The sequence below is a fragment of the Cyprinus carpio genome, chromosome B17 (assembly GCF_018340385.1).
Source record: "Cyprinus carpio isolate SPL01 chromosome B17, ASM1834038v1, whole genome shotgun sequence".
In the NCBI taxonomy this organism is placed as follows: Eukaryota; Metazoa; Chordata; class Actinopteri; order Cypriniformes; family Cyprinidae; genus Cyprinus; species Cyprinus carpio.
Genome location: NC_056613.1, coordinates 26,190,889 through 26,217,327, shown reverse-complemented (window position 1 = coordinate 26,217,327; position 26,439 = coordinate 26,190,889). Strand labels below are relative to the sequence as shown.

At 35.9% G+C, this 26,439-nt stretch overlaps 1 protein-coding gene across 2 annotated transcripts in view; it reads left to right on the top strand.

Annotated features, from left to right (window-relative positions):
- The window catches only part of LOC109071993 (BRISC and BRCA1-A complex member 2), a 72,921-nt gene that overhangs the window by 26,361 nt on the left and 20,121 nt on the right, over positions 1-26,439 (top strand). For both annotated transcript variants that reach the window (XM_042742945.1, XM_042742947.1), the window contains exons 5-6: positions 2,028-2,222; positions 4,772-4,846. In XM_042742945.1, coding sequence (XP_042598879.1) covers positions 2,028-2,222; positions 4,772-4,846 — 270 coding nt within the window. The remainder of the gene's footprint in view (positions 1-2,027; positions 2,223-4,771; positions 4,847-26,439) is intronic.

Genomic DNA, 26,439 nt, shown 5'->3' with positions numbered 1-26,439 from the left:
AGACTATTTATTGTTATATGCCAAAAGCATGGCACATGTATTCAGGTTATTTCCCTCAAAAGTTTGAATATTGCTTGTTTGAAGTCACCATGAAATCAAAACTGACAATTCTTATTTTTTATGGAATTTTACGGTATTTACTGTATTATAAATTATAAATTATTATTTTTAACAAAAAAGTTTCCTAAATCTTTTATAATTAAATAAATAAATAAATAAATAAATAAATAAATATATCAATCAGTCAAATGCCACCTAACTCTAAGTGGTCTCAACCAATGACATGGGATGGGGCAAGGCTATTACTCTGAACCATGGCGGATGGGGAATTTTTAGTAAACCTCTTTGTTTCAAAACATTCATTATAAAACAGCTTTTATTTCTGTTCTGTGGCACAGAAAATTCATACTTTACCTTTAAAGTCATCATGAATTCAAATTGACCATATTTGCATTTGTAATACACATTCTTGTTCCTCTGAAATGACTTTCCTATTCAAATGATGTTACCATGGCCACTTAAGTTTCAACCAATGTATGCTGACAGTGTTTTATGTTTGCATTCAAGTTTAGGTCCATACAGATATTGAATGACCACTTATTTACAATCAATTCCTGATGGATAAAAAGAATTACCCTACAATACATTTTTCTTTGATATTTCTTTTCATATGATGCAATTTTTTTTTTTCCTTTCTCTTTGGAGTGTTACAAGCTCTTGGTGCATAAAGAAGATCTGTAAAGTTGCAAAGACTAAAGTCTCAAATCCAAAGAGATATTCTTTATAAAAGTTAAGAGTCAACTACACCTACCTAAAATGGCTCATTCTAACATTCCCCCCACATTTCTACGTCAGGATATGGGAATTTTTGCATAATGCCGCCCAAATGTTCACGCAAAGAAAGAAGGCGTAACTTTTATTCTCATTGTTGCTGCCACCGCCATGTTGTGGAGACACAGTGTGTTTTTCATTGTGAAAGCAAAACACAACTAGAAATCAGTGGTTAAGTTGTATTTACAACACTGTTACGGAACAGTTCAACCCAAATATTCAGATGTGTGCTGCGCATTTTATGGAGGACGAGGACTGTTTCCTATGAGAGTAGCCTACAATGCCGGTGTCTGTTTCTATTAAGTGAGGCAGTCCCAACTTTGCAAGGATTGTCTGGCGTTTCTGACACACAGCCTGTAAGTACGTTTTCATATTTAAAGAATTTGGCACTGACGATTCAAATGCAGGTTTTGAGCAGTGTAGAGTAGCACTTGTTGTTTGTCGTTTCTCCAATCACAAATGCAGACATGGTTTTATGTTTACATGGCGTGATATGCAACACGCTACGTAAAAAGACAGTATAAGTCATTAGTAAATGTAATTTTGTGACATGGTTACGCAACAAATGCCTCATTTATAATGGGTTTTATTGTTTTTGTCTCATCACGCCGGTGTTCTGACCGGGACACGGCATCACAATATGGTAAGGGGCGTAACACGGCATCACAATATGGTAAGGGGCGTAACATTTCCGTCACATGCTTGAGGCATTCGGCCAATCACAACGCACTTGATAGCTGGCCAATCAGCGTGCACCTCGCTTTTCAGAACAATGAGCTTTGTAAAAAGCTTTGCAACAATATGTACATTATGTGGAGAATAATGTTTTTTTTTTTTACCTTAAACCACGTAAACACATTGCATTACACCAAATACACAAAATAATGTTATTTTTAATAATAATAATGTTATTTTTACGTCATATGGGTCTTTAAATAGCCTTAATGAGAATCTGAAATATATCATGTTACAGAAATAAAAAGTTCTGAATGGATTTTCATTGTAACTTTAACTTTTCAGGCTATTAATTTTCATGCAATATAGGTGTTTATATATATATATATATTTGTTTCACTAAATAAAAAAACTGGGCTAAAAAGTACTAGATGTTTCTGTTTTCCCAATTGACTTTTTTTCTTATTTTTTTGTGATAAAATGCTGACTCCCACTCTCTTTCTCGCTCTCTCCTCCGGCAGCACTTGGTGTCATGGGATGCGGGTAAACCGGAATGTCTCCTGCAGCTGGTGAAAGAGCTGTTGCAGCAGTACCATCAGTACCAGTGCCAGCGGCTTCGTGACAGCTCCCGCCTGCTCTTCGAATATGACAGTCTGCTGGATGACCCCAACTATGGGCGCAGTATGGAGATCTACGCTGGCCTCAAGAACAGCTGGGTACCAGTGCTGCTTTACCTTATACTTCCATTAACATAATAGTCAAATGTTTCCATTCAGTGAGATTTTGATGAACACTTATCGATTTATGCATCCATCCATTCTCCAAACCACTTGTCCTATGTCAGGTCAAGGGGATGCTGGAGCCAATCCCTGTGTCTCAGACTAAAAGCAGGGAATCATCAGAATAGAATAATGTATTCAATTCACTAAATTATCAAAATAGACATTAGATGGTTATTTAATATATAAAACATCACACCGCCTACTTTTACAAAAGCATATATTTGGAGCACTGGGTCACTTAACTCCACTTCCAGTAAGCTGACCTTCTCTTAATGAAATTTCATGAACTAAAAGTGGTAATAACGCTCTGCTTCATTTAATTCCAGTTTTAAAGTCCACCTTTGTAATTCTCTAATTACCACTACTGATTTGTTATTTAGCTGACACTTTTACACAGTGCTACTGGGAGTTACAGAGACGTACTTTCTGGAACAACTTGAAATTAGGTGTTTTATTCACAGTAACTGCACATTGGTAACTAGTGATGGTTCATCCCATTTGGGGTTTGAACCAACAACTGTATGTTTGTGTTCTTCTATTAAAATTGCACACTATATTGTGGCCCAATCACAGGACAGTGGGTTCCCGATAAAGTGCAAATTGAATTGCACAACTGGTCAAAAACGAACAAACACTCCCTCACAAACGGGCAAACAGAGGGTTCCGTAATATGGTCATGTTTTTGGGAAGAGTGTAGTATGTTGGGCTGTGGGTGTGAGTATGTTGCTTCATGGGCTTCAATCTTTAAAGGGATGTGGTGAACTGTGGTCTGTGGGATAACAGACTGTGATTAGGAAATGTTTGAGTAACCTTAAAATGATGTAACCCAAGTTATGTATATTATATGAATGTAAACAAGGAGTCATACAGCGAATTACACTCGAAAGTGAATATGACCATGGCCTACTTACTCTAGAGAACATTTGAAGAGAATCTGAAGTGAACACTCTGGGAGCACAGCATTACTCTGTCACATGTGTTGCTAAATATGTACTTCACTTCCATTTTAAACTGAATCAAAATTATACCTTGACGGTAGTGGCTTGGCAAATGCATCAGTACATTGAGGGTACTGCTATGAGGGTACCGACACAACCATCCCTAAATGGACACACCACCTCGAAAGGGACATACAATACAGTGTTAAAAATATGTGTTCCTTTAATGTAGTTCCTTTAACAGAAATATAGTTAAAATATTTATGTGACAAATATACTAATTTAAACCTTGATTCACTGAAAAACATGATATTCACTCTAGGTCTTATTGCCACAGAAGTAGTGATTATCTGATTTGTAAATGAATCATTTACAATGACAGCAGTCAAGTCATGTTACATTTATTTATAAAGCACCTTATACAATGCAGATTACCTCAAAAAAGCTTCATAGTAATACACTGGAAAATTAAAGTCATTGTTGCAAAATTAATCAGTTATTAAACAAATTCAGTTTCAACAGTAAAGCAGCTCTGCAAAATACAATAGTGTTATTTTTCAGCTCAGTTTAGTTCAGTGTTGATTCAGTTATTAACAGTTGAAAGTTCATCATTTATGAAACAAAATTATTTTCAGCTGTGAAGTACATTGTGTGACTCAGATTTGTTTTTTAATTAAATGTAAATGTAAATGATTCTTTCACAAATAGAACTAATTTGGTTCTTCTCACTTACTGATCCGGTAGTTGCCTTTAACAGTTGGTGGTGGAGTTGCAGATTACCAGTGAATAATGACTTAAATCAATTTAGAGTTTTGAATCTTATGACTCCTAGTTGTTCAAAAAGTTGAATCTGAATCAGAATATCCATATAGTTTGCTATCCTGAATCAAACAATACATTTTACTTTTGTGCAAGGTTTTCATGGCAAGATTGGATTGGATCACCTTGGTCCAGATCTTTTCAGATTACCAAATGCAGATTACCAATGCTCTAAATAAGCCTACAATTCACAATGTAGCCTATAAGGTTTATGAATAGTCTGTAGGCTATTGGGTGACTTTGTGTTTTTATTTGAATTGTTGGAAACTACTTTTGACTGATTAATCTGTGATGACTCTGATTTTGTAATATATATTCATAATAGGAAAGTCTATTGTAAAGTTCCATCCATCGATCCATTTTCCAAACTGCTTGTCCTGTCTAGGATTTCACAGACGCTGGAGCCTATCCCAGGATTTCAGACACATTGCTGGTCTATTGCAGGGATAACAGTGTATTTAATGTGGCTTTTGCTGCTTTTATTAAGCTTGAAAGCCTCTGTCCCCTTTCATTTTAATTTAATGGAAAAGAGCGATCAGGGAGATTCTTCAGAATTGTTCAACTTTTGTGTTCCATGGCAGAAATAAAGTCAGGTGGGTTTGGAACAACATGAGGATGAGAAACAATGAAAGAATTACTCCTTTAACAAGTAGGTTACTGTGTGAGGAATGTTACAGAATGTGTGTGCGCTGTTTGATGGTGTGTTGTTGTTGTTTTTTTTTCTAGACGGGGGAGTTTTCTGCTCGATTCCTTCTCAAACTCCCTGTGGATTTTAGCAACATTCCCATCTATCTTCTCAAAGTAAGACACTTACATCAATACATACTCTCAGGAAGATCATAAACCCCCATATCTTTGATTTGTTCAGAGAAAGGATGTTTATCTGTTTATCAGTGCATGAAAATGTCTCCACAAAACGTTACATGTAAAAGTGCATGTAAGAATAGGTCGCTCTTGTGTGAGCGTTCATTTCTCTGCTCTTGTTTGTGCGTGTGTGTAGGCTGCGAGTTGACTAATCAGCAGCCTGTCACTCCCAATCAACTCTGAGCTGTGTTGTGTCTGCAGGCCCTCTCTCTCTCGCCTCTCCTTCCAGTCACCCTGTGTCTTGCCCTCCCTCCCTTTTCTTCTTTTCTGTTTCCTCATTTCTGCTGCACCACCATGTGTATGATTGTGCCCATGTGTGCGTGAGAGGGTGTGTACGGCCTCGGGAGTCCCTTGCTCCATGGCCTTTTCCAGTCGGAGCCATGTTTGTCCTCCACAAGAGACCCGAAATGATGGTAAACATACGGAAAATAGCAGCCATCATCAGCATCACCGTCTCAGCCTTCAGTCCCTCAGCAGTACACTACACTTATGCATTGTCATGTACAGTTCACTCCCAGTGGACCATGATGCAATTATAATGGAATCATAATGAAATTAGTTTCTTCATCCAGTCAGTTGAGGTCAGACAGTAAAGGTCAGGTACATGAACTGGAGTGCCAAAATACATATTGGGTCAAACATGTCCACACCTCTATGATCAGATGCTATTTTAACTGCTTTTCTCATCACTGTCATTATTTTTGTGTGTTAGTTGTGTTTCTGAAAGGAAAGCTTGCAGCACATACTGTAGTTAAATACTCGCCTATTCCTGCTTTGGAATGTTCACAAACAGTATACTATTACTTAGCTATTTCAAACTTCTGTTTACCCTTAAGCAAAGAACAAACTATATCAGAAAGAGAGTATATAGGGGCCTTTAATGTATTATTTTGATTACTAGAAATCTATAAATCAGAATTTTGAAGATATATCCACTGAAATGACCTAGCGTACTCTCATAAAACATTTGATTTGAACCATTGTCTGAAATTCCCATTGATCAAAGTTAAAGTTGCCTGTTGAAAAAATACTTTAGTGTGTAGATATTCATTTATATCTGTGCATATCCAAATTAAGATAATTGCTACTGGAAGACTAAATAAGTCGTAGAAGGTCAAGCTATCTGAGAAACTAGAGCCTGGTGGTCCAGTATGCTGCTGAGTTTAGCTCCAGTCATAATTAAGCACACCTGAAACAGCTAATAAAGGTCTTCAGGATTACTGGAATCTTGCAGGCAAGTGTGTTGGAGCAGGTTAAAGCTAACCACTACAGGACGTTGGCCCTCCAGGAGCAGGACACACCTGGCTCAACCGGTAAATGGGCATTGGTGTATGTAAATGTGGTCATTGACAGTACTAATCTTGGAAGAGAATTGATTTAATTATAATATGACTGCGTCACACTATAAAGGTGGAGACACTTGCTGGCAATGGAGAAAGGACAATGTAGTTAACTTTCCTTCATTTTCTTTCTGTCGAGTGCCTACCATTACATGAATTCGTAACCAAACATCACAGCCTTTTTACTGCTCCTTTAACAAGCTGCTACTAGATGACGTTTTGACTGTTTAAATCTTAATCAAATCTCGCATGACGTCCCCTCCTCTCCGGGTTTGCTTTGCAGACATCGGTAGGAATGGTGTCGTGTAGCATGATAGTTGCCTGGAGTATGCCATCTCGCTGGTTTTATCTTAGTAGCCTGGACATGTTTACCTTCCCAAATCCACTTGTGTCCCTCAGGGAATCAAGGCTTGTCATGAGTGCAGTCTGCATTGGTGGCGAGACATAGAGGACAATGGCAATGTTCTAGTGAAGCAATCCTACCAGGTATGAGTGGATTCTTTCCTGGAAAGGACAAAAAGACATACTATTGCTGTTTTATCTGTCTTCTTTTGGATCAACTGTGGGAGCTCAAAGTAGGAGGCCTAACTCTTCCAAAATATTTAACCTTGCTTAACAGGAATGCTCTGAGTTCAATTCATTTCAAAATTCAAGCTCAGTTTAGGCTTCAGAACAAAACAAGGGTCCATCAGTACAGGCAGGTCAATCCAGTAGATTTGGACTGAGCACTGTTCACTGCTCTTTTGTTGCTCGGTTTAGCGTGGTACCCATGTAGCTCTAAATGTCAGCTGTCCTAGTTTGCGCAGCCATCGGTGAAGCGAGCAGAGGCTCTGTGTTCGTGACAAGCCTGATCAGTCTCACTCCACTGGAGCCGTACTGGCCGCTAGCTGAGACCTGACTTCCTGTGCAGCGGGTGAGGAGGAAGATTGCTCCGTTGGCCCTCAGGGATACCACCGCCACTGCCGTTGATTGTTTTAGACAACTCTGGCGAGTCACGTGCCAGATCTACAAGTTACTTTTTGGCTGTTGTTAAAGGTCCAATCTGTTGCTGTTGAATAAAGTCACTATAGTGGAATTAGTGATAATTAAAAATGAAAGGGAAAGAATTAAAGTGAGAGCCAAACACTGAGGTCTGTTTCTATCATGGTTTAGTATCTCCAAGGAGTGCTTATTGGAAAGCATAAAAAACAGCAACACAGTACAACAAATTTTGTAATTCCAACTTGTATGTTATGCTTACATTGTAAACATGTTTATTTTAAAATCAGGTTCAAAAACACTGTCTCTAGGCCTATTCACACCAAGAGTAAAATGAAAAGCAAAACGAATCACTGACGACAGGCCTATTCACACCAGGAATAAAATGAAAAGGCACAACAAATCACAGATGACAGGTTTGTTCATGTCGAGTGAAACAAAAAAACACTCAGCTTATTCACATGCAAAATATAACCCATCTGATACTACACCATGGGTGTAGGTTGACATTTGAGCTCGGGGTGGGTCAAAGCGAGCCATTCAATTTGGTCAGTCACACTTATTTACACAGTTTAGCTTTTCTGTAGCAAACCTACCAATTCACACTTAGTGTACCATATTTAAGTGATTTTTGAATACATAGATCAGCAGCAAGCATGTGAAGTTATCATGGCAACCAGATACATTGCTAGGTCTGTTCTTGCCATGTTAAACTTGGTACACTGAAAATAATGCAATATAAACATGTTTGTCAACATGCTCTCAAAGTAGGCCTTTATTTAAGCAAATCAATGAATGAATTACCCAACTGCTTTAAAACAGACGATGTTAAACGCAGAATGGCATGCACACTTCTTTATTTATAGTAAATCTCACTGAATACGATGAACAGTTCATATTCTAATATGTATGTTTCTGTTTGTTCTGTGTAAATAACATTTTAAAGTAAATGATCCTGAGACAAGGTGAACGTTGAGCCGCTTTGGTGGGTGTATACTGCAGATCACCTTTATGAGATTGTCCGAGTCATCAACCATGGAATCCTTGCTTTATCACCAGATGAATTTTACTTTATATATTATTACATTGTTTCATTGTTGTGCCAAATACGCACTGTAAATTGACTTACTGAATGTGCTGATTCTCTGCTGCTTTTTTTCCAGTACATCCACTCTCTACTATACTTTCAGACTGCCACATTATATTTATCAGCCTCCCTGCCCTTCCTCATGCCACTTCAACTTAAGTAGTTGGCCAATTAGCTTTACTCTAATTGTTTTCGGAGTACTTTTCCTTCTTGATTTAAGTGTGCTCTAAACATCAGTGGCGGCAGTCACCAGAGTGCGTCCAGGGTGAAGCTGGCCCCGACGTTTGTGCCTTTCTGCTCTCCTCCATTCCCCAGCCTCATTTATGCAGGAGACGCCCTCATTTTGATGTTGTCTTCCCTTATTCCCTTATTCCCATTCTTTCATTCAATCCTTCAATGAGATTGTAAGACGTGTCTGACAAACCTTTTGCATATAAAGTGTGTTGTGTTTTCCCTTTAAAAACAAAAAGATGAAAAATAATAAGAAATGTAACCTCATCATGATTAAACTCTTATCCAACAATTAATTTCAAGGCTGTCTGTGCCAATTAAAATCTTGATTATTATTTCAATTAACGCAAACAAAAAAAAAATGGCAAGTGAATTTTTTTTTTCCCCTTTGTGATTTGTTTTTCTCTTTACCATGGCACATGACTGGCATACAAGATCAAGATCATTAGAGTAGAAGTTAATAAACACTGTCATGCACATTTGTTCAACAGCCCTAGGCATGGTTTGATTTTAAACTGGGATAAGCATTGAACATATCCAAGAGAAATGGAAAGTGGATGTAAAACAGATAGAAAGAAGGAGAGAGACGTTCGAAAGATGATTGAAGACTTGAGGTTTAATGAATCGGTTTTAACGTCAGTGCCATAGGCACACATTGAATTAGACCATGAATTTTCTTGACATGGCACCGGTTGACGTCACATTCTCTGTCATAGGCACAGATTACCAAGATTTTTCACTGTATGTTTATTATGTTGTCCTCGTGGACCTTACAGAGTGTAGTTTAAATACATCATATTTGCATCGTATCTAAACAGGTCAATATGTACGGCAGTGCAATCTGGTAATCCATGTTTTTTCCAAAGGTTATTGTCCGAGTAAAGGGCGTTGCACACTATTAACATTTAGGCCGACAACGGATTTATTCAGGTGTGGCTCGGACATTAAAACCTTGAGAACTAAATGTGTGGTTTATGAATCTAAGGTGGAGCACCAAGGAATTTAGTTTTTCCGTTGGTGTGGATGTAGTTTCCTTGAGATTCTGACTATATATATATACATATATAGTACACTTAAATTAGTTTTTGTAAATAAAACACAATTCTTCTGGTAGATGACATAAGTTTTACGCTGGGGGAAAATTGTTTCAGTATCTTTGGTTGTTGATGTCAAAAACTGGGCATTCAATCCAACTCTGTGTTATATCGGTAGTACAGCATTTTGGCCCAAATTCATGTCACTCGGTAAACGATAACCAAATGTCAAAATGGACAGTTTGCATGTCATGATCCCATCCTCAATAAAGCATGTAACAAGAAAATGTAACCCGGTAAGTAATATGTCTAGTAAATTGGGCTTCTGTTGTTTATACTTTTATAAAATTGTCATTTTTCTTAATCGGCCTGTTTATGTTAATAATTTTGTAATATTGGGGGCATTGCAGTTCATAATAATGCATTTCAGTTTTTGATTTTACACTGTTGTGTGCAGTATCTAGAACAGATGTTTCATGTCATAGCATAGTATGTCTGCAGTGTTGCCAAACTGCCAATCTTGTTTTAGTTGGCCTTGGTTGTTCCAGGATAGGTTCACTGACTAGATCTTATTACATTAAACTCTTGGTATTATGGCGAGGGATGTGAAGAATGCAAGCTGCTCTCCGAAAGGCAATTTATTTTGCAGAAAAGAACTTTGTGAAATACATTACACTATGATAACTGTGACCAGAGCATGCAAAGATGCAAACTGTTATGTGAATTGTACCCCAGACCCCTGCTTCAGGTGGTGCTTTCACACAATCACACCAAAATCCCTAGCGTTTTATAACCCTTAGGATTTAGAAGCTCTTCTCAACACCCTTAAACAAACTTCACCATGGGGCATTTGATTTAATCAGCCCTGAATAGCAGAATTGATTAATATTATTTATTCAATTCATATTGAGTAATTAACTATTAATATGTAAGAGAGTAGTATTACTGTAGCACTCAAACTTTGAAATCATGAAGTCAAGAACTGTGCTGCCCAACTGACATCAGATGTGCTCCTGTAATGGGGTTTTATGATTCATATGCAGCGTGCTGTTATAAGTCTCTGAATTTAATTGACTCACTTTCTTGTGCACGTCAAGCACTGAGATACTGGAGTGCAAGGCATGGAAATTAAGGAAAGGCTTTATATTCATTTTACATTTTTTATTTATTTATTTTGTCGCAAGCACATCTGTCATCTGTTGTACACACCTTTATTTATATATTGCTTAGAATACATATATAGTCTGTTCATATACAAATGAACAGCATTTCATATAAAAATCACAAGGCTGTTTTTGACTAAGGATGCACCAAAACATTGCAAATCATTTTGCCAGGTTAACAATATTAGCCGCTAATTCCAAAAATGATTAAATATTGTCAAATACGTTGTATGTAACTACTAGTGTTTAATACTGAATACCAAAAAGAATAATAATAATGACGCATATTCTTGAGTTATATTCTTCATTTTAGTATTAGTGCCATCTGAATCAAACACTGACTCAAAAAAACCCATAATCCCTACACCAGTTGTATAAAGCAACAAACAATAAAAGCTATTGCTATCTATGTATGTAGTTTTTGTCTGCCATAATTGGTTTCTATTGCTCTGTCCCTCAGTAGCCACAACCACAGTGACATCTCATTGGTACACATAGCTGCATTTTAAACATTAAATAGATGTTTGTATGATGCCACAGTATTTTGAATGCCAGTGTGGAACTGTTTGGACACATTTAGACATTTATTTGCCCTTGTTCATTCTCTTAGTCCGTTTCTCTTTCTGTTTATTTTTCATAATTTCTTTCTCAGACTCATGAAACACGTTGAGTGCCCACATCCTGTCAGTGATCTCTCAGCGCCTCAGAGAGGCATATCAATCTGAGCACCTGACATCTCCCCCGACCGGCTCTCCCCGCTCCAGCAAAGCTCCGATTAGGAGAGAGCAGAGTGGCATAAAGCCCCTTTAACGGCAGCCTACACCCACCATTCAGCTTTATGCCAGCAGCAGCACCAAGCTTTTGGCGGCTTGTTTGTTTATCTGTTCTGCATTGCATGTGGAGTCTCTATCCTCTCACGCATTAGCACCGCTGTCGAGATATGTCGGACTGACTGAAGAGGTTACGTCAAGAACTTCATTTCTGCCGAGATGATGTTGTTAAAAATATTGCCATTTACTAACTGTTCCTGGGATTATGCACTATTTGGGATCCGAGAACTGAGCAACATATAAGCAGAGAATGTTTTGAAAAGTTCATCTTTGCTTTGAGAAAGCATGCGTAGGACTTTCTTGTCTTCCTTTGATAAGGGGGGAGTTTTTCTATAGTGTGGCTGCAGTGTATTTGGAGAAATGTTTGCCCAACACAGTATGTTGAGTCATGTGATGACAACTGCAGTTCCATACCACCTCAAGAATACTTATAATCTCATTGGCACTCCATGTCCACTAACTCACTCACTTGTTCGCTCAAAAAAAAAAAAAGCATGTTCACGCCTTCTATTGCTGTGCAAACATGGACAAATGGATCTGACAAGAGTGTTATGGAGGAGACTGTGGTATGACATCAACGGCTATGGCTGTAACACCCTTCATTAGACGACATTCAGAGTATAATTAACTGCCCAACAGTCAAGTTGCTTCAACTGGCGTCTCTCTATCATCCTTGTGTACTTTCTTCCTATGTCTACAAAAATATATGCCAGTGTTTCAGTTAATTATGTGCAGATAATAACTGGCTAAATTAAGTAAATGAAGTCTTGCTGATTTGATGAAAGTCCAAAATGTTGTTATTAGTTTAAAAAGAACATTGCGACGTGATATGGAAAACTTGGAACTGCTTTATATCTAATCAAAAACTTAAAATGTCTTTCAACCAATCAAAATACTTTATTCTAGTCTTTCATGTTATTTTAGTCAGAGTTTGTTTGTTAAAAAAAAGGTATTACTTAAAAAGTATCCAAATGTTTACTTGATCAACATCACAATAATATCCGTGTTTATACCACCAAATAATGCAGTATAGCTGCCAAATAATGTTGTTTACGACTAGACCAAGAGAAGGAAAAACAAGCAAGAGAAAATATCTAGACATTACACTGTGCACCTGTGTGATCAAAGCACATTCTTATATATGGCACACTGTACCCGTTTGAGACACTCCCTGCTTTGTGCGTGACTGTAGAGCATTTCATGCCAACACCAGTAGTCGTAATTTGCAGGCGGATTGAGCGCTTCAACAGTAAACACTGACTCAAGCCCAAGGAATCTTAAGAGCTTTGAAGTAATTGCAGGTTCCTTATGAAACTGTTTCTCCACCATTGCTCCGCCATCAGAAACCAGTGCTGTGCCACAGCAGACATCTGTAAGAGGGAAATAAACTGCCGAACACCTCTCTTCTGGATCTCTCGGGCTTGTTTGATCTGTGGTTTCAGATTCGTTAGCTTTGACTTCGGTTTTGTAGCATTCATAAGCTTTGTCTACTGTTATGCAGCCAGTCATGTAGTATATGTGAATACTTTATCTATATTATGTATTTATATACGTATATAATGAATATTTGTGTATGAGTGAGTAAATAATGTCAGTAGGGAAGGAAAACAATGTCATAGCATTTAGGAGAGAACATCCAAGCAACTGCAAAGAAACATGCAAAACAATCCACAAACCTTTGCAAGATATTTGCATGGGCATGTTTGACTTCTATTTTCTTTAAAAGATGTAAAAATCCAGCTCACTCACTTTAATGTATACAATCTTTGGCATAATATGTGTCAATAATGACTTGCTTTTTCTTTCCCTTGACGTTCATAATGTTCATCTGTGCCTTTTTATAGCAATAAGCTAAAAAAAATCTGTGCAAAAACTCAGCAGAAGCCTGTGAACCTTCGAGAATGCCACTGCTTCATGTTTAGCTGAGATACTCCTGACATTAGCATCGCTTTTATTCAGAGTGTGACGAGTAAAAAAAAAAGGGGAAAAAAGCGGGACAAAAGAAAGATAATTGCTGGTTTGAAGATCTTTAATGCAACAGGCGATGAAGAACTGAAAAGAGCAGCTAAGCCCATCACTCCGACAAACAATCAGGCTGCTGTTTTAAGAGGCCAAATTATAGGTTGGGCTGGGCCTAAGGATCAAAATAAAATGTCAGAGTAGAAGTTCACAAACAAGAGTCAAATTGGTTGGAAAGACAATGGATCTGAGCAGTCTGTTGGCATGGGAGCCAAGTAAATAAGTAAAGATTTTGGCCCATGAAGTCTCTCCATGAAGTTTAGTTTAGTTTAGTTTAGTTTAGTTTAGTTCATAGCTTTATTAATCCTCTTGGGGCAATTAGTTCACTTCTGTGGTGCTTCAGTATATAACCAACATTTAACACACACATACAAATACTCAAAATACACCAAATACATACAGAAATATGGAAAATTTACTCACCCTCATGTTATTTCTAACTTTTTTAACTATACCCATTTTACCTTGGAACATAAACATAAAATCATATAAATAGCACCGTCCATGCTATTGTTAGATGTGACCTTGGAGCACAAAACCAGTCTTAAGTCACTGGGGTATATTTGTAGCAATAGCCAAAAATACATTAGTATGGGTCAAAATTATAGATTTTTCTTTTATGGCAAAAATCATTAGGATATTAAGTAAAGATCATGTTCCATAAAGAGATTTTTACATAATCTGAAAGCTGAATAAATAAGCTTTCTATTGATGTGTGGTTTGTTAGGACAATATTATTATGACAGTATTTGGCTAAGATACAACTATTTGAAAATCTGGAATCTGAGGGTGCAAAAATATACAAAAATATTTTGGCAGTCTATGGGACAGTCACAAGCCTCCCGGTTTTCATCCAAAATATCTGTGTTCTGAAGACCAACAAAGCTTGTACGGATTTGGAACGACATGGGGGTAAGTGATTAATGACAAAATGTTCATTTTGGGGTGGAGTATCCCTTTAAGTCCTTGGCAATGCATGTTGCTAATCAAAAATGAAGTTTTGATATATTCACAGTAGGAAATTTACTAAATATGTTCATGGAACATGATCTTTAGTTAATATCCTAATGATTTTTGGCATAAAAGATCATTTTCACCCATATGATGTACTGTTGGCTGCTTAAGATTTGTTTTGTGGTCCAGGGTCAAATATATAAATGATCAGCCAGGACCTTCTGCTAAATATTCTCTTTTTTTTGTTGTTTCATGAAAAACACACAAAAATGAACAAATTGATGAGGGTGAATATATAACAACAGAAATGTTATACTTGAGTGAACTATTACTCAGTTACTACTCCTTTTATTGATTTATTGTTGTACCATTTTCTGCAGATATTGAAAGCGTTTCTGTGTGTTTTAGTACATAGAAAGGTTTTATCTTGGCAGTCCAATCTTGGGTGGTATGCCAAAAACTTTACCCGTAATACAGGAAAGGAACAGCATTTTTGCTGACTCCACATTTACACATCCGGTGTGTGTCACAAGTGGGCGTTTGTGGTTGCAAAATCATAGAAATGTGTAGACGTGTTGGCTGCCAGCCATCACAGTAAAGAACGAGTCAAGTGCCAGGTGATCATACTTTTAAAATTAAGGATAGTTTTGTGTCATTACAGGGATCTAGCTGCATTATCCACACCTTTATATATGCTATTAATGTTTTAATAGTCTGTGGTTATTGTGATTACACTCAGTCGCCTTCATACATATTGACTATTTCTATCAACTACAGTATTTTGATTACTACGTCATTAAAGACAGGTCATACATAAGCAATTTATTATTACTAGGTGTTAAAGTTAATCTTTTGGACTTAATTCAGCATATTTGTTGATATTGTCTCATTTGCTTTGCCATGTGTATTGTCTCGCATGACAGTAATCACACTTTAATTAAACCTTTTGGACATAATAACTCAAGTCAGACCACTGAACCCAGTGCACACCCATTAGACACTTGCCCTGTAAAAGGTCTTGCTTTAATCCCATACTTATTGCTTGCTTGTTCAGGCAATTTTAATATCGCCATTATAAGATACAACAAAGTACAACAATTTTACTTATTAAACCTGCCATACCATGTTGTTTTCCATCCAGCATTCGTTTGATCAAAAATACAATAAAAACAATAATACTGTGAAACTGTATTATAATTTAAAGGAAGTGTTTTCTATTTTTTTTTTTTTTTTTTTTTTTTTTTATAAATGTATTTGTTCCTGTGGTGGTAAAGCTGAGTTTTTCTGATTAGCTGAAACATTACCTCAGTCTGCAGTGCACATGATCCTTCAGAAATCATTCTAATATGCTGATTTCCTGCTCAATTATTATTACAGTAGTGCTCAGTCATAAATAATGGTTTTGTTATTATGAATGTTGCAAACAGTGCTTGCTAAACAGCATTTATTTTTATATAAAATATTTTATATACACACTGAACAAAATTATAAATGCAACACTTTTGTTTTTGCCCCCATTTTTCATGAGCTGAACTTAAAGATCTAAGACTTTTTCTATGTACACAAATTTCCTATTTCTCTGAAATATTGTTCACAAATCTGTCTAAATCTGTGTTAGTGAGCACTTCTCCTTTGCCGAGATAATCAATCCACCTCATAGGTGTAGCATATCAAGATGCTGATTAGACAGCATGATTATTGCACAGGTGTGCCTTAGGCTTGCCACAAAAAAGGCCACTCTAAAATGTGCAGTTTTACTGTATTGGGGGTCCGAAAACCAGTTAGTATCTGGTGTGACCACCATTTGCCTCAAGCAATCTCCTTTGCATAGAGTTGATCAGGTTGTTGATTGTGGCCTGTGGAATGTTGGTCTACTCCTCTACTCCTGGTCTCAGACGATCTTGGAGGTGAAGATGCTGAATGTGGAGTTCCTGGGCTGGTGTGGTTGCATGTGGTCTGCAGTTGTGAGGCCGGTTGGATGTACTGCCAAATTCTCTGAAACGCCTTTGGAGACGGCTTATAGTAGACGAATGAACATTTAATTCACGGGCAACAGCTCTAGTGGACATTCCTGCGGTCAGCATGCCAATTGCATGCTTCCTCAAAACCTGCGACATCTGTGGCATTGTGCTGTGTGATAAAACTGCACATTTTAGAGTGGCCTTTTATTGTGGCCAGCCTAAGGCACACCTGTGCAATAATCATGCTGTCTAATCAGCATCTTGATATGCCACACCTGTAAGGTGGATGGAATATCTTGGCAAAGGAGAAGTGCTCACTAACACAGATTTAGACAGACTTGCGAACAATATTTGAGAGAAATAGGTCTTTTGTGTACATAGAAAAAGTCTTATATCTTTGAATTCAGCTCATGAAAAATGGGGGCAAATACAAAAGTGTTGCATTTATAATTTTGCATTAATATATTTTTATTCCTCATAACATGTTGCTATTCGATTGCTAGGTAATTTTCAGTGAAAAGAGCCCACCTTATGAGATTCTATGCATGGTGTCTAGGTTTTGCCTGAGTCCATCCTTCATTGAAAGCCCGTTTTTTCCCACTTATTAAATTGTCCATGAGATGCGTGCGAATCTTAATACTTAAGGTTAAACCTTAGTATCAACAATAGGAAAGTCTACATTTGCCTTAGCAGGCATCACTAAACCAATAGTTTGCATGTGATTGTCATTAAGAGGGCATTATGGTAAGATGCTATCACATGTATCTTTTGGATAAACATCTGGCTGCCGTGCTGCTTTGAATAGGCAGTGAGTTAGAGAGTGATAAAAAAACTGCATGAAACATCAAAAAGAGACCTGCCCGCATTCTGTCTCCATGTGGCTCTGAACTTGAAATTCACAGACTTCAGCCCCCCACAAATACAAGCAGACACAGCTGAATCTCTGGTCTTAGCGTGTAAACTCGCTATTATCACCGTAAAGGGCTGCATCAGCTAATGAAGGCCCATCCATTCTGCTATAGCCCCTAGGGAAGAATGGTGCTCCCAAACTCTCCAAATGGTGGGTGGCATCCTGTTTAAAGTAGTGTAGATATTGCAACAGTCCAACTAACGTTTTGCACTTTTGATGTTATTTCTAGCAAGAAATTAGTATTACAGTAATTAAATATTAGTTTAGTTATCACCAAAACGCGTTCTATTTTGTTATAGATCATTAAACCGTTATGCTGCCGCAGAAGCTTGTCTGAAATAAGTTTCATAAGGTGCCTTCGTGCAAAAACGCTGCCTGCGAGGTCATTGCCTCATAAGGCAGCGAAGCAGCAAGTCAACTGCCTAGGCTTTCAAATGCAGCCATAGTTTTTGCTGATCACAGGGCTTGTAAACTTGCGCACCTGATGCAGTGTTGCTGTCTGGCATAATATCCATAATATCTTACTTGTGATAAAAACATCATAGCATGGTAGGACGTGTGGTCTAAATGTAGTTTGTTAATAGAGATATCTTAAAAGATAGTTTGCAACAACACAAGTTAAAAAAAAAGCATACATCTACCTACATTTTTGCAAATCTTCGAAAAGTTGAAATGAACACTTTTGGCAGTAAAACACCAACAACTTTCATTCCAACAAGTTTAATTTCAAATAATGATTACAGGCCGATTAGTAATAAATAAAGACTTGTTTGTCCATTCTTTGACCAAAATGCATGATTTGTACCAAAATGTATGATTTGTAAACTAACACATTTTGGTGTTTGCATCACATAACCAGCCCCATATCTATGGCTCTTCTAACATAGTAAGCTTGGTCGTTAGGTCACCTGGTGGAGCATTGCAATGCGGAGCACACATGTACAAGTCATGATAAAAGAGCTCAAAGACCATGTACACACTGCAGCTAAATTAGATTGTCAGTACACCTTTTTGTGCTTATTTCGAACCTTGACTCATTATTGTTGCTTGATCTTGCAAAAAAAATTTAATAAAAATAAAAATACAAAATAGCTAAAAGAACAAGCCCATAATACACTGAAATAAATCCAAATATTTTATGTTGAAAATAAGACCAAAATATCACGACCCATACCTACCCACTTTAATAATTCCATAAACTTGAAGAGCTTTATGAGCCAAGCCTGAACAACTAGCCCAAATTTTTATAATAAGTGGACATGGCAACACTACAAGAGAGTGCATTGTGAAGCAGCTTTAAAAGCATAAATGTAAATAAATAAATTAATTAATCAATGTAAATGTAGTGGCACTCACAAGACGTTTCATGCCTGAAATGCTGCGATACAAAAAATAAACAACCAACACAGTAAAATGTTGCCAGATTTATTCGTATTTGATAAAACTGAATGCTTTTAGCACCAGTCACTGTCACTGGATGTTTCACTTTGAAAGTGTCGCAAAATTTATAATGGTCTTAATATTTCTGTCAGGATTACCCATGGAAATGACTAGGTCCACACTTCGCATTTTTGATGCTGATCATAAGAGACATTGGTTTAAATAATAACATTTGCTAAACGAAGGTGGTAGTACAACACAGTCTTTAATTTTTTTTATTTTTTTTATTTTTTATCTCACATTGAAAAACAAATATACAAGGTGCAGAGGATGTTTTAAACGTTGGTATTCTGTAGAACTTTCTGTGGAATTCTTTTGTAGCACAATCAGCAGGAATTTTTTTTTACATTTCTGTAATGATTTTAGGGGAAAAAAGGGGGATCAATTCTGTGGAACTGATGTTAACATAGCAGAAAGTTTAAGCAAGCTGTGAAGGAATTGTGTGGAGTGTTTTATATAGTTCTGTAGATGCTACTCTGTCATATTTTTACCAGCCGTACGGAACTAACTCGAACCAATTTTAAAATGCCGCCGGAGTCTCTAATAAAGTCTGCCTAGGTCTTGCTGTTTGTTGAACCCTCTGCTGTACCCAAAAGCAAATTTACTGACAGAACAGAGGGAATCTTGACCTTCACAACTGTTATTGCCATAAGCAATTACAGCAAATGCTTATTTTTTTGTACCATTTGTCTTCTTCTCCTCCCTCCCTCCTTGTGTTTGAGCTAATAGTTGTTTCATTTGCACAACGTGTTAACTAATTAGATTAATTAATCAAGGTTAATTAATCCGAGAAGCAACGACTGACTGAACAGAGGGCACAGCGGAGGGGTAGGCTCATACAGCACTCTCTGCGTGAACCCGACATGCGCACACACTTTCAAGACGAGAGAAAGACAGACCGTGGTACTTAGAAAAACACCAGATCCCCTGTGAGGAGGAAAGGGGATCTTTTTCGAAGCTGAGACTGCTTTGAATAAACCACAGGAAATCTGTGACAAGGAAACAGCAGAACTGTAGAGGTGCCATGTAAGCTGTTAGCGATAAGATACTGGAAAGAGAGACCTGTACACCATAGTCATTTGGAAAATGGAAACACGACAGTAATTTACTGTAAGCACAGGGTTGAGAGGAAGACATCTCTATAGCTGAATCAAATGTCCAAGATCAGGGAAAATTTGCCTCATGTCTGAGCATAAAGTCATTCTTCTGTGATTATGCTGCTTATTTTTGAATTCAGAGGACAGGCAATCACTTTGCACTCTTAGGCATGTAGTTAAACCAGTGTCATCATTTGAAACAGGGAAAAGCGTGAAACAGGAAGTTACTCTGGAATTAAAGAGCTGTATTGCATCATGTTACACTTTCAATGACAGATGACACTCCCTCAGATTCTGATCATATCTTTTCTGGTTCTAAAGAAAATTACAAATTAGGGTTTAGGGTAAAACCAGGTTAAAGGTCAACCTTAAGTAATTCAAAACCCGTGTGACTTTCCTTTTTCCAATGAACAGGAAAGGAAAATGTTTATCGAATATTTAGTAGATAGAGAAAAGGTACCCACACACCTTTAATGTATTATTATTTATTTGAATAATACATTAAAGGCATCATTTAGTTATTTTAGTTATTTATTAATTACTTGAAATGATGCATTTCAAACATCTTCATACATGACCAGTTCAGTGGAATCATTGAATCATGAATTCGTAGGTTATTGCTATTATAGGGCCCTGTGAAATCCATTTTATTTTTTTCCTAAATTCCTTTTTTTTTTTTTTTTTTTTTTTTACAAATTCTGTTAAATTCCATTTGATATTTTCTTGACTCCTTTTAATAGTTAAATTAAATTGTATTAATCAAAAAGCATGTCTAATTTATTAAAATCATGAAACTTGTACATTTTCACATCAATTTAATAAAAGTTCAACAAAAATTCCGTTTAGGGCCCTATGAAATGTTTTAGCTGTGATTTTTTTTTAGTTTTTCTCACCATATTTTTTATCGGTACCAAATTCTGTGTTTTAGCATGTCTAAATATTTGAATGCATAAAACGACTTAATTTATTCTTTTTTTTTTTTTAAAGTAACCTTATGATTTTTTTTTTTCCCTCAGAAATTCTGTGTTGTGCATGTACATTTTTCTGGTTATCAAATGAAGGCATAAAACATTAATTTCATTTATCTTTAAATTATCGAAAATTATGCAAACTTTATTTTTTGGCAAAACAAAGGGGATTTACTATTAAAATTAAAACATGGAAGAAATGTTGCGTGATTATTCCTTAAAAAATTATGTTTGTTTCATTTTAGTAGTAGTAGTAGTAGTAGTAGGTTATGTACATTCTACTGAAAAATAGTAATAGGCAAAATGTCTTCAAATTAAACTGGACTTTTATTTTGATGGGTTGTGGTGAATACCTTTACAGCTCTGTGTATGTGATATGATGCTAGTTTTACTCAAATCAAACGGTCAAATGCTCTTGAAGTGACTCTCAGAGCAGTTCTGGAGATGTTGTTCATGTGTTTACGTCCTCATTTAGTGAGACGGCAGACACTTAAAGGGTTAGTTCACACAAAAATGAAAATGAGGCGGCGTTTTACTCACCTCCGAGGCATATTAGTTATATTAAAAATGGTCTTTGATCTTTCAAGCTCTATCATTGCAGTCAGCGGGTGTTGCATTGCTTCAGTCCAAAAGAAGTTAAATAAAAGTCGCCCATCCATAAAAAAAAAGTCTCTCACATGGCTCTGGGGGGTGAACAAAGACCTTCTGTAGTGAATCAATGCATTTTTACAATGCATCAATACATCCAAAAGACATTTGAAAGCTATAACAGTGGGTTGATTCTCAGTGCATAACGATTTTAATTATAATTAATTTAAAGAACTTAGAAAACAGTACACTGTCGTTTGACTATTTATAACTTTGTTGGTCCTGTTGTGTTCCACAGAAAAAAACTTTTCATTTTTGGTTGAACTATTCCTGTTCAGTATGAAACTGAGATATTTAAGAAATGATTTTTGTCTATTATTTAGTTATTTTTTATAGCAGTTGGATGTTTTGAAACATGTGCACACTCAAACATAATAGCACAAAGGCTTTAAATCATCAAAAAATAGTACAGTAAGAAGATAAGCAGGAAACACACCCTCTTATGGTTTTGAGATAATTGCTGGTTTGAAGGACATTTTTTATAGATACAATGAGCTTATTATTAATATTTTATTTATTTATTTTTGACAAGGGAGGAATTCTGAATGGAAAGTATTAAAGAAGGGTGGACAAAGCCTAACCCTGAAAAAATATTACAGTTGACCTAATTGATCTTACAGAACCTATGAGCCGCCCTGATGAAATGCTTGTTCAGCTGAATATATATCGTGTTTTTCCTGTGTGTAAATGGCTGTGTCTTTATTATTCTTTATTATGTTCTTTTTATTTTCATAAAATCCCTCAGGCAATTGGACACAACCCCAAATGTTAATTCATGTCCTTAATGCAACATAATTCCCTATTTTGCGTATTTTTGTGCATGTTTTTTTTTCATGTTTTTCTTTTTTTTCCTACTAAAATAAATAGCTTTTGTGACTTTCTAGTTGGCCAGTAACGTCATTAGAAAATCAAATTGTAAATTAGATCTGAAATTGTGAAAGATAATCTGCTTCTCACTTAGTGAGGCGTTTCTGTCCTCACCATAAGCAAGTGTGGAAAAGGCTTTCAAAATTTAATGACACATTTTTTCTTATCTTTGTGTGAGTGTGAGCTCTATGTAAGGTTTATGTTGCTGAAGTCAAGATACTTCACTTCAACCAGAAAATAGAAAAAGATTTAAATAGTCTTATCACATGATCCTGTATCACTAAAGGTCATCTACTGATCATGAAGTCATACCATGGTGTATGGCCTTATAGGTTATGCATGTGTGTAAATGTGTGCAAATTAATTTTCAGTGCAATCTGTTTGTCAGTTGTGCATATGCATTCTGTGGTTGTTATGATCACATGACATTTATATATATATATATATATATATATATATATATATATATATATATATATATATATATATATATATATCATTATATTTACTTATTTTTTTTTTTTTTATATATATATTTTTAAATCTTTAGTTATGATACTTTTTTTATTGTTTAATCTGCATTAAAAATATCAGAGATATTCTCAACTCATTCTGTGAATGGCCCCTACAAATCTGATATTACAAAATTACTTCTGATCCCACTTTTAAGGCCAGGGGAGATGTGAATGTCAAAAGTAGTTTCCTTTTCACCCCTTAAGTGTATCAGAGTTTGCTTCTTTTAAAGAGTACTCTTGGACAAATTGACAGATTGTTGTTTTTCTTTCTTGTCATACTATTATGTCTATCTTTCACAATAGTTATAACAACAGCTGATCTATTATTAGTAGTATTGCTAAAAATAGACAGTTGTTTTAATCATTGTTCTGTGATGCATGTCTGTGTCATGCTCTTGCTCTGTTTTATTTCCTTTGTTCCTTTCTGAGAATTACAACGTGTATTTTAGAAATAGATTGTTTATTATTATTATTATTATTATTATTATTATTATTATTATTATTATTATTATTATTATTATTATTCATTCAAGTGATTTTATTGTAGGACAGCTTGCGATTTTATGTAAATTACTGGAATGTGTTTTGTTCATTTGTGTTGTGCTCAGCTGGATTATTTTTTATGCAAAGTTGATGCATCTGTTTCTCATTTATCTGTGTGTATTTGTTCCAGTTAAAATATGACGGGACCCCTCCTAAATAGTGTTTCTTAATATGGTCGTGGTGGCCAAGTCATGCTCTCAGGTGCTAGAATGATTATGACCAAACTTCACGTCACATGCCCCTGTTCCATCTCTTCACTGATGAGATAGCAATTACTCAACATTGACTCGGTGCATCGTGAGCACCCTGGTGTGTTGACACTTCTCAGACAGGATCAAACAAGCGCAAAAAATTAGGACATCACCACGCCGCTATCATGACTTCACGCCCCAAGTGCAAAGCTTATGACTTTTTTTCTGGCAACATATGATACGCATTGATGACAAGTCATCTTTATGGATGCATCGTACTGTTTAATAAATGCCAACTACCAGGGGCGAGTTTGCTATTGAAGTGTGGGAACTTAATACCTTAATGGGATTTAATACCTTTATGTTTTAATGTACGGCATGATATCTGTTTAATAATAAAATATATATATATATATATATATATATATATAGATATATATATATATATATATCTAAGTTTTGCAGCAAGAAATAGATAAAACAGTAGTGTCAATCATTGTTGTTGACCCATTTATACTGCCTTTATATTTTTTGCATTACACAATTATAATTGATTCCTATTTGCCCAGTATACATCTCTATAGATATTTTGTGTATATTTCTTTATTATGCTGTTCAGAACTACTTTACAGTTCATCAATTACCAATCTTAGTGCCAAATCTCAGTTTGATCTGTAATGTGTGTGCATCAGTGAGGGGTCTACATTTATAAAAAGCTTAAAGCATCTCAGTCTGCCCAGCAGCTTCTTTGTATTCATGTAAGAACACCTGCTATCTACTTGAATTTAAAAAAAAAAAAAATCATAAAATGAGCTTTAATGACTCAAATCAGGCCATAACTGCATTTGTAGACTGGTCAAGTTCATTTCTCAAGAGGTAACTAGGCAAGTGCACTTTAAAAATGAATCCAATGGCTTTGTAAACATCACAATAATAAATAACTACCTTAAAAAATCTCTAAATGACAAATTAAACATAACAATTTTGAGAATGGAGAAATGATATTGAAGAGTCTTGATGATTTATTACAATAATTATTCCATATCAATATTCCCTAATCTTTAAACATGATATTCTGCTTGTTTTTGCAATAGATTGTTATAGGAGGAGATCTGTTAGTGTTTAATGTTCTGTTTTATGCTGAGATTTATAGGGTTTTCTGTTATGTTGCCATCTTGGTGAAGAGTAGAGCCTAGTGTTAATCAAATGTTAATCAAATATTTGAATAACCTTTTTATCTGTAGTTATTCAGATGTACTTAAATGTTTTAATTACATTTACTCAATTCATTGATTTTACAGAATATTTTTAAATGTAAAGATATTTCACCAAAATAATCACTGTCTGTAGAGTGTGGTCTGTCTATTTTTATGTTGTTATTCCTCATCATTGTGGTATAACAGTTTTTCCCATGATTCCAGTCATCGATGTACCTGGGTCACAGTTTGTTTGTGTTTAGAAAAAGTGGAGAAGCGTTGTTTTCGCTGTAGACCACAACTCATGGCTCAATATCAAGCAGCTGTTGATTGTCCTCTTGTGAGTCACACACTGCTGCCATTTCCAGGCACTGCTCCCTTTTCAAACTGCTTGTGTGTTTGGCGAGTGGGTGTACACTTTTCCTCTATATGTTTTCTGTTTTCAGTTGACTGCCTGTAGCTACCTGAAGCCATTTCATTCTGAGTTTAACTCACGGAAGCCATTCTCTGTTCTTTGCTTTGTTTCATATCCAAAAGACTTAAAGTTCTTAGTAAACTCCAATTTATTTATTTATTAATTAATTTTTTCTCCTTGTTTTCAATTTCTACTGCAATACTATGGCACTGGTAACAAATTTTGTTTTCCGGCACTACCTGAAGAGATCTCAAATAACAGTGAAAGATGTGGGATGACAAGAAGCTTGCTTTAGATTATGAAGTTCCAATATTCAAGCACTAGAAACATGAACTGTCATTCTGTGTTAGCCTGTTAGCCAGCCATGCTTTTCATATTCCAGTGATAGAGGCTATGCTATTTGGTGAATATGTTCTAAGACTGTTAATAGGTACGACCCAAAGTAAAACTATATAGTTTGTTTAGTGTGGCCTTCTATGGCTGTGTTGCTTGTAAACACTTAATATATTATAAAAATAAAAAAATTAAATAAACAAAAAAATATGTACTTTTTTTATATTTAGTAAATTAATTGCATACCATCCCTCTACCAGAAGATGTTGTGTCAACTCATGGCTGTTGTATCATGTATTTTAATCTCTATTTGTATTGACCAGTCAGCATCAGTTATACATGTTAGTAATGAAACACATTGACTTGTGATTTATGGATTCAACAGTTAGGGAGTCATTTTCCATATACATCAAGGGATAACCAGACAACATATTTTACATGTGTGTGTGAGAGAGAGAGAGAAATGTATGTTTATGTGTTTAAAAATGACTAATATATTTTTAGGGATTTGAGGTTTGTTTTAACCCTTCAAAAGCCACAAATCATGCAGCCTGTTAAAATAGTATTGAGCTACTAGTCTAAGTGAGCAAACTTACGATGTTCACCAGGGAGACTGTGCACAAGAAAGTGGAAAACTTATGACTAATTTCATTGTAGTTGTTCCCAATTAATTCATCATGAAACTCACAATTGTCACATGAGTATTTAGTCAACTCTAGACTATGAATAAAAAGTTATTTTCTTTATCGTATCATTTGATCAGATGGGTCATCTGATCAATGGTAGTAGCTCTCTGGATACGTTGTTACC